The sequence below is a fragment of the Pristiophorus japonicus genome, chromosome 20, assembly GCF_044704955.1.
Source record: "Pristiophorus japonicus isolate sPriJap1 chromosome 20, sPriJap1.hap1, whole genome shotgun sequence".
NCBI classification, from domain to species: domain Eukaryota; kingdom Metazoa; phylum Chordata; class Chondrichthyes; family Pristiophoridae; genus Pristiophorus; species Pristiophorus japonicus.
In genome coordinates this window covers 89,683,119-89,696,726 of record NC_091996.1, presented here as the reverse complement: position 1 = coordinate 89,696,726, position 13,608 = coordinate 89,683,119, and the positions used below count along the sequence as shown (strand labels likewise).

The following is a 13,608-nucleotide window of genomic DNA, read 5'->3' as shown; positions in this document are numbered from 1 at the left end:
GAGTCGAGGGTTATGGGGAGCGGGCGGGGAAGTGGAGCTGAGTCCATGATCAGATCAGCCATGATCTTATTGAATGGCGGAGCAGGCTCGAGGGGCCGTATGGCCTACTCCTGTTCCTATTTCTTATGTGACCTGATACACTCTTCAAGATTATGAAAGGGCTCAATAGGGTAGACATAGAGAAGATGTTTCCACTTGAGGGGGGCAGAGGGGACGTAGAGCAGAACTAGGGGCCGTGAATATAAGATAGTCACCAATAAATCCAATTGGGGAATTTGGGAGAAACTTCTTTACCCAGAGAGCGGTGAGAATGTGGAACTCGCTGCCACAGGGAGCGGTTGAAGCGAATAGTATCGATGCATTTAAGGGGGAAGCTGGATAAACACATAAGGGAGAAAGGAACAGAAGGATGATTCATCGGCAGTACCTCGGAATCGAGGAAGACTTGCTTCCACTCCTGAAGTGAGTTCTTTGATGACTGAACAGTCCAATACGAGAGCCACAGACCCTGTCACAGGTGGGACAGATAGTGGTTGAGGGAAAGGGTGGGTGGGACTGGTTTGCCGCACGCTCCTTCCGCTGCCTGCGCTTGCTTTCTGCATGCTCTCTGCGACGAGACTTGAGGTGCTCAGAGCCCTCCCGGATGCACTTCCTCCACTGAGGGCGGACTGGTCTTTGGCCCAGGGACTCCCAGGTGTCGGTGGGGATGTTGCACTTTATCAGGGAGGCTTTGAGGGTGGTTCTTGTCGCGTTTCCTCTGCCCACCTTTGGCTCGCTTGCCGTGAGGGATATGCTGCTGGGGTGAGATGAAGAGTGGTGGGAGGAGGCTCGAGTGGAACATAAACCCCGGCACGGAGCCGTTGGGATGAATGGCCTGTTTCTGTGCTGTTGATTCTGTGTGAGGATTGGTGCATTGGGAATTGTGTCCGAAGAGATGATTAATGGTTTGGGAGAGGATGACGGAAGTCAGTAGCACTGTTCCCCTGCCTCCCCTCCCCCCCCCTTTGTATAGTGCAGCCCTGTACTGGGAGCTGGCTTATCTTCTGGGCTCTAGCCCTGACGAAAGATCTATATTAATCTCATCGTGTGCTGATGGACCTGCTGTGTATTTCTGCTTCTGCGTTTGACCTGGAAATGTGGGGGTGGGGGAGACGCTAGTTTACAATCCACTGCTGACGATTCCTGCTCTCGCTGTGGTATGGTTTTGCGGAGGCCAGCCTACCCGGGTACCCATTCTTCACAATGGGTATTGTCGAGCTATTCAACTGGGCAGGGCAGATCACGCGGACTCACGCACCCCAACCCCTGCCAACCTTATCCAGTCTGGGTCCATAATGGGACTGCAGCCCCGCCCCTACCTGGCCTGGGCCTACACATGACTCCAGCCCCGCACCTACCTGGCCTGGGCCTACACATGACTCCAGTCCCACACCTACCTGGCCTGGGCCTACACATGACTCCAGCCCCGCACCTACCTGGCCTGGGCCTACACATGACTCCAGTCCCACACCTACCTGGCCTGGGCCTACACATGACTCCAGCCCCACACCTACCTGGCCTGTGCCTACACATGACGCCAGCCCCTCCCCTACCTGGTCTGGGCCTACACATGACTCCAGCCCCACACCAACCTGGCCTGGGCCTACACATGACTCCAGCCCCGCACCTACCTGGCCTGGGCCTACACATGACTCCGGCGCCACACCTACCTGATCTGGGCCTTTAACAACACCAATATGTCTTTATATAGCGCCTTTAACCTAGTGAAACGTCCCACGGCGTTTCGCACGAGTATTATGTGATTTAAAACCTTGACACCGAGCCACGTAAGTAGAAATTAGGGCAGGTGACCAAAAGCTGGGTCAAAGAGGTCAGTTTTAAGGAGCGTCTTGAAGGAGGAAAGAGAGGTGGAGAGGTTTAGGGAGGGAGTTCCAGAGCTTGGGGCCCAGGCAACAGAAGGCACGGCCACCGACGGTGGAGCGATTACAATCAGGGATGCTCAAGAGGGCAGAATTAGAGGAGCGTAGATATCTCGGGGGTTGTGGGGCTGGAGGAGATTACAGAGATAGGGAGGGGGCGAGGGCCATGGAGGGATTTGTAAACAAGGTTGAGAACTTTGAAATCGAGGCGTTGCTTAACCGGGAGTCAACGAGGGGGAATTTCTCTCAGAGGGTTGTAAATCTCTGGAATTTGCTGCCTCAGAGAGCTGTGGAAGCTGGGACATTGAATAAATTTAAGAGCAGGCTTGAGGGGCTGGATGGCCCAGTCCTGCTCCTATTTCTTATGTTCTTGCGTTCCATTTCAGGTGCGCCTGAACCCAGCAGGACTGAGGCCCACGCGAGACAGAGGAGCCTGAAGAGGAAGTCAAGTGTTTGATTTTTCCAAAGTCAAGCGCTCAGATCATGTTCCGTGTCTTTTGTATCGTGCCGTTGGGCAGCGGGAATCTGTGCTGTTCCCCTCCCTGCATTTTAAATCGAGATGTAAACTGTGAGAGAATTCCTCTGTGTCTGGCAGTAATTTATTCTGTCCCTGTGTGTTTTTTTTTAAAAAGATTGCGTGAATCCCAGATTTGTGTGAGTGTTGAGTGCCTACCCGTTGACCATTAGCGAGTTCCACGGGGCACCAGATCGGCCTTTGCCGGTGTCAGCTGAGGCCCGGGCCTATATGGGAACATTTTTAATAGGAGACGGGGCAAGCTATGGGCACGAGCCCATGGACTTTTACCCTTGGCGTGTTGATTGCTAACTTGTGCGGGTCCCGTGTATAATGGTGTATTCCTGTGTGGATTGAGCCGAACCAAGAGATTGTAAAGAATTCCATATCGAACGGTTTATTTTGATGTGCTACTCTCTTCCCAAGAGTTTTTTGAGAGCAAGAGATTTGTTTGCAAACTGTAGGTGAATTTAGCCGGTGCGTTTCAGTCGAAACAGAAATTTACAGCGCAGAAGGAGGCCATTCCGGCCCATCGTGTCCGCGCCGGCCGACAAAGAGCCGCACGGCCCTCGGTCAGCAGCCCTGAAGGTTACATATAAACCTATGAACAATGGCGGACAGGTAAAGAGCACCCAGCCCAACCAGTCCGCCTCACATCACTGCGACACCCCTTACACTGAAACATTCTACACTCCACCCCAACCGGAGCCACGTGATCTCCTGGGAGAGGCAAAAACCAGATAAAAACCCAGGCCAATTTAGGGAGAAAAAATCTGGGAAAATTCCTCTCCGACCCATCCAGGCAATCGAAACTAGTCCAGATCATCACCCTGACCGTATTCTATTCCCTGCAGTACTTACCATCATATCGGCGCTAGCCAAACAAGAGTTGTGTTTTCAGTTGATGGTAAACCGTTACCCCATTTGGGCCCCTCCCTCTCTCGCCCCCTCCTGCTCTCCCCTCCCCCCTCTCTTGCCCCCTTCTTCTCCCCCACCTTCGCTCCTTCCCTTTCTCCCCCCTCGCCCCCTCCCTTTCTCCCCCCTCCTCCCCCCCTCACCCCCCTCCCTTACTCCACCCTCACCCCCCTCCCTTACTCCCCCCTCACCCCCCTCCCTTACTCCCCCCTCACCCCCCTCCCTTACTCCCCCCTCACTCCCCTCCCTTACTCCCCCCTCACCCCCCTCCCTTACTCCCCCCTCACCCCCTCTCTTACTCCCCCCTCACCCCCCTCCCCCCTCACCCCCCTCCCCCCTCATCCCCCTCCCTTACTCCCCCCCCTCCCTTACTCCCCCCTCACTTACTCCCCCCTCACCCCCCTCCCTTACTCCCCCCTCACCCCCCTCCCTTACTCCCCCCTCACCCCCCTCCCTTACTCCCCCCTCACCCCCCTCCCTTACTCCCCCCTCCCCCCCCTCCCATACTCGCCCCTCACCCCCCTCCCTTTCTCCCCCCTCCCTTTCTCCCCCCTCCCTTACCTCTCTCATCCCTTACCTCTCTCATCCCTCCCTCACCTCTCTCATCCCCTCCCTTTCTCATCCATCCCTTTCTCACCCCTCCTTCTCCCCCTCCCTTTCTCACCACTTCCTCACCTCTCTCATCCCCTCCCTTTCTACCCTTTCTCCCCCCTCACTTTCTCCTTCTCGTCCCCTCCTTTTCTTCTCTCCCTCCCCCTCCCCCCCCCCCCCCCCCCCGCGTTCCCCTTCTTGTTCCCCACCATTTGAAACCGAGGATGGACAGGCATTCTGCCGTTGGGACAGTCCCGAAGATACTCTTTTTTTTTTTTTAACACAGTTTTGCGTATTGGGCTGGGGATCAAACGGCTGATTTCACAGCGCAAGGATTGGCGCCGGTTGGGGAGAAATCCGAGCCTCGTTCCTCGCCGACTCGAACGGAGGTGAAATGAGAAGCTCAGCATGAAGCCCCACCTGGCCAATCAGCCCAGTGGGTGTCGGAATTCCGAGGGCGGGGTGGGAGGCATTGCTGTAAATGTACAGCGGCTCGAGCCACCGAATAGGAAATAGGAGCGGGAGTTGGCCATTCGGCCCCTTGAGCCTGCTCCACCATTCAATACGATCATGGCTGATCTGATCATGGACTCAGCTCCACTTCCCCGCCTGCTCCTGATAACCTACCTCCAAGAAGAGGCAACACACGTTTGAGATGGGAAGCTGAGGATCCCACACACGCACACATCCAACCCATCTATCTCTGTCGACTCCACGCTGCGATTTTTCCCAGCATTTCCTGATTTTTAAAATAAATTGCCGCGTGAGATTTAGATGACAACAACAAAGGAATAGTGGGACGTTCTAAACATTGGAGCTCGACGAGCGGGAGAGAATATCGGTGTGAAGCCAGCGAGAACTGCTGAGAGAGGACCGTCAAGGCCTCTACTCATTGGAATTCAGAAGAATGAGAGGTGATCTTATCGAAACGTATAAGATTATGAGGGGGGCTTGACAAGGTGGATGCAGAGAGGATGTTTCCACTGATGGGGGAGACTAGAACTAGGGGGCATGATCTTAGAATAAGGGGCCGCCCATTTAAAACTGAGATGAGGAGAAATTTCTTCTCTGAGGGTTGTGAATCTGTGGAATTCGCTGCCTCAGAGAGCTGTGGAAGCTGGGACATTGAATAAATTTAAGACAGAAATAGACAGTTTCTTAACCGATATGGGGTTATGGGGAGCGGGCAGGGAAGTGGAGCTGAGTCCATGATCAGATCAGCCATGATCTTATTAAATGGCGGAGCAGACTCGAGGGGCCGTATGGCCTACTCCTGCTCCTATTTCTTATGTTCTTATTCGGCAGAATCTCTTTGCCGCCGATGCTCGGGAGTGTTACCAAAGTAGCTGACCGGCAATCCTCTGCTGAGACCCAGAACCCTGTCGGCCCTTTGTAAAATGGCCGGCCGTACATTAAGCTGATAACTACCCTGTGTACCGGCACAGAACGAGGAGTATATTATCCCCGATAGTGCTTCCCCTGTGAGAAAATGAACCATGGATTCCCCCGCCCACACGCTTCACAAGTGAAATTTGAGCAGGTTTACTTCGTGAATATTTTTTATTTATTTATTCGATCACGAGATGTGGGCGTCGCTGGCAAGGCCTCTGACATAAACCAGAGTATAATGTGGGAAAATGTGAGATTACCAACTTTGGCAGAAATAATAGAAATGCAAATTATAATTTAAATGGAGAAACATTGCAAAGAACTGCAGTACAGAGAGACCTGGGGGTCCTTGTGCATGAAACACAAAAAGTTAGCATGCAGGTACAGCAAGTGATCAGGTTGGCCTTTATTGCAAGGGGGATAGAGTATATAAGCAGGGAAGTCTTGCTACAACTGTGCAGGGTATTGGTGAGGCCACACCTGGAGTACTGCGTGCAGTTTTGGTCTCCATATTTAAGGAAGGATATACTTGCATTGGAGGTTGTTCAGAGAAGGTTCACTAGGTTGATTCTGGGGATGAGGGGGTTGACTTATGAAGAAAGGTTGAGTAGATTGGGCCTCTACTCATTGGAATTTAGAAGAATGAGAGGTGATCTTATCGAAACGTATAAGATAATGAGGGGGCTCGACAAGGTGGATGCAGAGAGGATATTTCCACTTATGGGGAAACTAAAACTAGGGGACATAGTCTTAGAATAAGGGGCCGCCAATTTAAAACTGAGATAAGGAGAAATTTCTTCTCAGAGGGTTGTAAATCTGTGGAATTCGCTGCCCTAAAGAGCTGTGGAGGCTGGGTCATTGAATATATTTAAGGCAGAGATAGACAGATTTTTGAACGATAAGGGAGTGAAGGGTTATGGGGAGTGGGCGGGGAAGTGGAGCTGAGTCCATGATCAGATCAGCCATGATCTTATTGAATGGCGGAGCAGGCAAGGCCAGCATTTATTGCCCATCCCTAATTTCCCTTAACTGAGTGGCTTGTAGGGCCATTTACATAAGAAATAGGAGCAGGAGTCAGCCATACGGCCCCTCGAGCCTGCTCCGCCATTCAATAAGATCATGGTTGATCTGATCATGGACTCAGCTCCACTTCCCTGCCCGCTCCCCATAACCCTTCACTCCCTCATTGCTCAAAAATTTGTCTATCTCTGCCTTAAATATATTCAATGACCCAGCCTCCACAGCTCTCTGGGGCAGAGAATTCAATAGAGTTGCAACCCTCTGAGACAGATATATCCGAAGAGTTATTTCATTTTAGAAAAAGGTTTGGGTGAGGGCGTGTGGATGGAGGAATCGGTACATTCTCAGCTCTGCTGACTTAGTTTGTCACAAATTGAGGTTTGACGATCTGTTGAGGATGCCACGAAGCAGCTCGAAAATTGGATGAATTCACTTTCAATCAAGAGGTTTTAGATCTTTGGGAATATGAGCAGGCCAGCTTTGCTGCAACTTGTTCGATCTCCTGAGTCGAGAGAGCGGCTAGCTTGGACAGGAATCCAAACATACATTGATTTCCTTGTACGGTTCAAGCCGGTGTTTCAAGGTGCTGGTAAGTTGATCAATGATGACGAGGAACATTTCAGAGGGGCAGTTAAGAGTCAACCACGTTGCTGTGGGTCTAGAGTCACCTATCGGCCAGGCCGGGTAAGGGCTGAAGGACATTAGTGAACCAGTTGGGTTTTTCCAACAATCCGGTAGTTGCATGGTCACCATGACTGATACTAGCTCTTTAATTCCAGATTTATTTAATTAACTGAATGCAAATATGCTGCCGTGGTGAAATTTGAACTCACATTGCCAGATTATTAGTCCAGGAACACTAGTCCAGCAACAGAATCACTATGCTACCGTTCCCCGTGTGACTCGACACTCCCCCTGCACCTCCATCTCCAGCAAATAAAACAACAGGGTTAAAAGGGAAATGAAACGGAAAAATTCCCCTCCAACCTCCTCTGGTGCTCTACATCCGACCAGGTGCTGACGCTGACCATGTGTATGTTAACTGTTGATTGAATGTTAGTGGGTAGCACACTCGCCTCTGAGTCAGAGGCCACCACAGGAACTCAAGCACATAAATCTAGGCTGACACTTCCAGTGCAGTGCTGAGGGAGCGGCGCACTGTCGGAGGTGCCGTCTTTCGGATGAGACGTTAAACCGAGGCCCCGTCTGCTCTCTCGGACGTAAAAGATCCCACGGCCACTATTTCGAAGAAGAGCAGTGGAGTTCTCCCCGGTGTGCTGGGGCCAATATTTATCCCTCAATCAACATAACAAACACAGATTATCTGGGTCAGTATCACATTACTGTTTGTGGGAGCTTGCTGTGCGCAAATTGGCTGCCGCGTTTCCCACATTACAACAGTGACTACACTCCAAAAGTACTTCATTGGCTATAAAGTGCTTTGAGACATCTGGTGGTCGTGAAAGGTGCTATATAACTGCAAGTCTTTTCTTAATCCACTTACCTTCCACACGATGTGAGCTCTGACTGCGTCTGGAACCGTCCAGCTCCCTCTTGAAGGCACGTGGAGCATCTGCACCAGCCGTCAACACGCCCCAGAGGCTCACTACTCGGCAGGGGGAGGGCGGAAGAAGAACTGCCTAACATCAATGATGCTACCAGGGATTCAGTTAATTCTATATCTCTCGCTGTTCCTTCCAGGAGAGGCGTGAATTCGGGGCCCGCCCACACTGCGATATGTGCGCGCACTAGGTCCATGCAGCAGAGCTGGTCTTCAGTCGTCCTGGTTAATCTTTGCCACTGGACCAAGACCTAGCTCTGTCAACCCGTGTGGTGGCTAATGTGCAAATGGCCACCACACGTTAAAAGAATCAACGCACAGGCATCTTTCGCCCTTCAACATGTAGTTCTGGAATACTGGATTACCGCCTCCAGTGCAGCCTTCGGCTGCCTGAGGAAAAGAGTGTTTGAAGACCAGGCCCTCAAAACTGCCACCAAGCTCATGGTCTACAGGGCTGTAGTGATACCCGCCCTCCTGTATGGCTCAGAGACATGGACCATGTACAGTAGGCACCTCAAGTCGCTGGAGAAATACCACCAACGATGTCTCCGCAAGATCCTACATATCTCCCGGGAGGACAAACGCACCAACGTTAGCGTCCTCGACCAGGCCAACATCCCCAGCATCGAAGCACTGACCACACTTGATCAGTTCTGCTGGGCAGGCTACATCGTTCGCATGCCAGACACGAGACTCCCAAAGCAAGCACTCTACTCAGAACTCCTTCATGGCAAACAAGCCAAAGGTGGGCAGAGGAAACGTTACAAGGACACCCTCAAAGCCTCCCTGATAAAGTGCAACATCCCCACTGACACCTGGGAGTCCCTCGCCAAAAACTAAGTGGAGGTAGTGCATCAGGGAGGGCGCTGAGCACCTCGAGTCTCGTCGCCGAGAGCATGCAGAAATCGTGCGCAGGCAGCGGAAGGAGCGTGCGGCAAACCAGTCCCACCTACCCCTTCCTTCAACCGCTGTCTGTCCCACCTGTGACAGGGACTGTGGTTCGCGTATTGGACTGTTCAGCCACCTAAAAAATCATTTTCAGAGTGGAAGCAAGTCTTCCTCGATTCCGAGGGACTGCCTATGATGATGATTAGGTCCTTCATTGAAACACCTGTGAACTCATCCCTTTTTGGTGTGGAAGCAAATCACCCTCGATACGCGGGACCGCCGAAGAGTAATTCTATATAAAAGTTTTGAAAGTGCCCATTCTAATTTCTGATGCACACTTCAAAGTATCAGAAGCATCTCGGGATGTTTTCGCTGGCCTTAAGCCCAAATTTTACAGAGCCTCGCTAATCTGCAAACTTTGCTCACCCTATAGCGATTAAACTCTGAGTGACCCCCTAGCTGCATTCACTTACAGCAATTAGATTTTATGACATTAAATAGGGCGAGCCAAAAGTAAACAGTTATACTCGGTAACAGAATAAGCCATTGTGCATTACATGCTCCAACACTCCTGCTTACAACCCCTCTATGGTCCCTCCCTAGCTCTGTAACCTCCTCCAGTCCTACAACTCTTTTGGGGACAAAAATAAACATTAGTTCAAGTGCCCCCCCCCCCCCGATCTGGGGGACACTCCAGACACTTTTCAACTGCCCTTTTTAAAAACATTTTTTTTGTTTTCTTTTGTGGTTTTTTTTGGCTTTACAAGCATAAATTATTACAAGTGCCCCCTATAAAAGGGGAGGGGGACACTAAAAACCCGACAATTAAAACAAATTAAACTTTAAAACATATAAACTCAAATTAAAATTTGGTTGCCGGGGCTGATGGTGCACTCCAGTCCCTCCGGCGCCCACCTCTCGCGGAAGGCCGCGAGCGTACCGGTGGACACCGCGTGCTCCATCTCCAGGGACACCCTGGCTCAGATGTAACCACGGAAGAGAGGCAGGCAGTCGGGCTGAACGACTCCCTCGACCGCCCGCTGCCTGGACCAGCTGAGGGCACCCTTGGCCAGGCCCAGGAGCAGTCCTACGAGGAGGCCCTCGGACCTACCCGCTCCCCTCCACACAGGGTGCCCAAAGATCAGGAGCGTGGGACTGAAGTGCAACCATAAATTGAGGAGCAGCCTCTTTAAATAATGAAACAGGGGCTGCAACCTCGCACACTCGATAAAAACGTGGAACACGGACTCTTCCAGATCGCAGAAATTGCAGGCGGCCTGAGAGCCCGTGAACCAGCTGAAAAATTTATTGCACGGGACTGCTCCGTGCACCACCTTCCAGGCCAAGTCCCCAATAAACAGTGGGAGGACTCCTGCGTAGAGAGCACTCTATTGGGGACCCCCACCGCCTCGGATGGCAAGATGGTGCGCCATGGCGTGTCCGGACGGCAGACGAGGATGGCAAGGTGGAGAGTGTGCAGGAGCAGCCCGTACAGGAATCCCCTCCACGCAGAACTGAAAGGCACGGAGGGGATTTCCCCGAGGAGGCTCAAGTTGTGAGGCGCCTTCTCCCGAGGGAGGTTCCGGGGTTTGGCGCTGATGAGAAATTCCGTCCGGACGGGGGGTCAGTTCGGACGGGATCTCCCCACGTGCTTGAGCCTCCTCGACACACCTAACGGAGTCAGGGCCCAGCGCTGTTTTTAGCGACTCGATGACATCGGCCGCGCGGCAGACGTCGGCCCAGTTTAGGCGCCGTGCCAGCGTGTCTGGCGCCATCCAGCCCGCTCCTCCGCCATCGAGCAGGTCCCTCACCCTGGTCACCTCACCAGCTGCAGTCCTCTCGTCCGCCTGCCACCTAAAACCTCGGTCGTGGAGGTACGGATTCCCGAGCAGCGGTTCCCGAAGGACAGCCGCCACTCCAGACGGTGGAGAGCTGCGCTTGGTGGCGACTTTGTTCCAGACCCTGATGAGTTCCTGGTAACAGACAGGCAGCCCCTACACGGCAGACCTGACGCCCCCCCAGGCTCACAAACAGGAGCTGCGTGTCGTAATTGAGGCTGTACTGCTGGCGGAAGAAATACGTCGCCAGCGCACGCCACCTAGGAGGGGGCTCGACGTAGAGGTATCTCTGCAGGGTCTGAAGGCGGAAAGTCGCTAGCTGGGTGCTGACGCACACCAACGACTGACTGCCCTCCCGAAGCGGGAGACTCAAGACCGCCGCAGAGACCCAGTGCTTCCTGTCCACCAACTTCTTCTGTATCTTGGCGACAAACGCAGGGGGAGGGGTCAAAGTGACCAATCGGTACCACAGCACAGTGGCCACCAGCTGGTTTATGACTAGCGCTCGATCCCTTCTAGTCCTACTGTTGTGTCCTTAGATGCTCTAACAATGACACCACAAGGCAGTGTTGTACTTGAACTGGAGTGACCTTAGTCCTTTATTTGCTAACTCCAGAATGAGGATCGCACCTGGTGGCCTGCCTTTTATACTGGGCCAGGCACACCTGTACAGGTAACCTACAAGTCTCCCACTGCTGTGCCCTCTGGTGGCACACCTTGTGATAGTACCAACAGTGGCCATGTAGGATACATGACACCGACAACCCTCCGAGACCTCTTCACACCTCCAATTACCCACCCCTGTTTAACATCCCCATAGTCACTTGTAATGTAGGAAGCGCGGTAGCCAATTTGCGCACAGCAAGCTCCCAACAAACAGCAATGTGATAATGACCAGATCATCTGTTGCAATGTGATAGTGACCAGATACACTTTTTTAATGATGTTCATTGAGGGATAACTGTTGGCCCCAGGACACGGGGGAGAACTACCATCGTCTTCTTCGAAATAGTGGTCGTGGGATCATTTACGTCCACCTGAGAGAGCAGACGGGGCCTCGGTTTAACGTCTCATCCGAAAGACGGCACCTCCGACAGTGCAGCGCTCCCTCAGCACTGCCCCTCCCACAGTGCAGCGCTCCCTCAGCACTGCCCCTCCGACAGTGCGGCGCTCCCTCAGTACTGCCCCCTCCGACAGTGCGGCACTCCCTCAGCACTGCCCCTCCCACAGTGCAGCGCTCCCTCAGCACTGCACTGGGAGTGTCAGCCTGGATTTATGTGCTCAAGTTCCTGGAGTGGGGCTTGAACCCACAACCTTCTGACTCAGAGACGAGAGAGTGGTATCCATCCAGCCACAGCTGATAAGTCATTTCCCACCCTTTAAATTATTTATGAGGAAAGGTTGAGCAGGTTGGGCCTCTACACATTGGAATTCAGAAGAATGAGAGGTGATCTTATCGAAACGTATAAGATTATGAGGGGGCTTGACAAGGTGGATGCAGAGAGGATGTTTCCACTGATGGGGGAGACTAGAACTAGGGGGCATTATCTTAGAATAAGGGGCCGCCCATTTAAAACAGAGATGAGGAGGAATTTCTTCTCTCAGAGGGTTGTGAATCTGTGGAATTGGCTGCCTCAGAGAGCTGTGGAAGCTGGGACATTGAATAAATTTAAGACAGAAAGAGACAGTTTCTTAAACAATAAGGGGATAAGGGGAGCGGACGGGGAAGTGGAGCCGAGTCCATGACCGGATCAGCCATGATCTCATTGAATGGCGGAGCAGGCTCGAGGGGCCGAATGGCCGACTCCTGCTCCTAATTCTTATGTTCTTATGTTTTTTTTTTAGGGCACTAAAAACACAAATTATACAAGTGCCCCCTGGGTAAGGGGGGAGGGCACTAAAACCAACACAATAAACCAATTAAACTTTAGACAGTTACATCAAATTAAAATTTGGTTGCCGGGGGCGATGATGCACTCCAGTCCCTCCGGCGCCCACTCTCGTGGAAGGCTACGAGTGTACCGGTGGACACCACGTTCCTATGTTCTTATGACGTTGGTTCCCGCCCATCATCACAGGAAGTCCCTCGGAATCAAGGAAGACTTGCTTCCACTCCTGAAGTGAGTCCTTAGAAACATAGAAAGAAACATAAAAAATAGGTGCAGGAGTAGGCCATTCGGCCCTTCTAGCCTGCACCGCCATTCAATGAGTTCATGGCTGAACATTCAACTTCAGTACCCCATTCCTGCTTTCTCGCCATACCCCTTGATCCCCCTAGTAGTAAGGACCTCATCTAACTCCTTTTTGAATATATTTAGTGAATTGGCCTCAACAACTTTCTGTGGTAGAGAATTCCACAGGTTCACCACTCTCTGGGTGAAGAAGTTCCTCCGCATCTCGGTCCTAAATGGCTTACCCCTTATCCTTAGACTGTGACCTCTGGTTCTGGACTTCCCCAACATTGGGAACATTCTTTCTGCATCTAACCTGTCTAACCCCGTCAGAATTTTAAATGTTTCTATGAGGTCCCCTCTCATTCTTCTGAACTCCAGTGAATACAAGCCCAATTGATCCAGTCTTTCTTGATAGGTCAGTCCCGCCATCCCGGGAATCAGTCTGGTGAACCTTCGCTGCACTCCCTCAATAGCAAGAATGTCCTTCCTCAGGTTAGGAGACCAAAACTGTACACAATACTCCAGGTGTGGCCTCACCAATGCCCTGTACAACTGTAGCAACACCTCCCTGCCCTTGTACTCAAATCCCCTCGCTATGAAGGCCAACATGCCATTTGCTTTCTTAACCGCCTGCTGTACCTGCATGCCAACCTTCAATGACTGATGTACCACGACACCCAGGTCTCTTTGCACCTCCCCTTTTCCTAATCTGTCACCATTCAGAAAATAGTCTGTCTCTCTGTTTTTACCACCAAAGTGGATAACCTCACATTTATCCACATTATACTGCATCTGCCAT

General features: G+C 52.0%; 1 protein-coding gene across 1 annotated transcript in view; it reads left to right on the top strand.

Annotated features, from left to right (window-relative positions):
- The window catches only part of LOC139232667 (trichohyalin-like), a 139,440-nt gene extending 136,942 nt beyond the window's left edge, over positions 1-2,498 (top strand). Inside the window, exon 42 of the mRNA XM_070863132.1 lies at positions 2,306-2,498. Within this exon, the coding sequence (XP_070719233.1) occupies positions 2,306-2,376 (71 nt within the window). The 3' untranslated portion in view covers positions 2,377-2,498. The remainder of the gene's footprint in view (positions 1-2,305) is intronic.
- Positions 2,499-13,608: the final 11,110 nt, after the last annotated feature.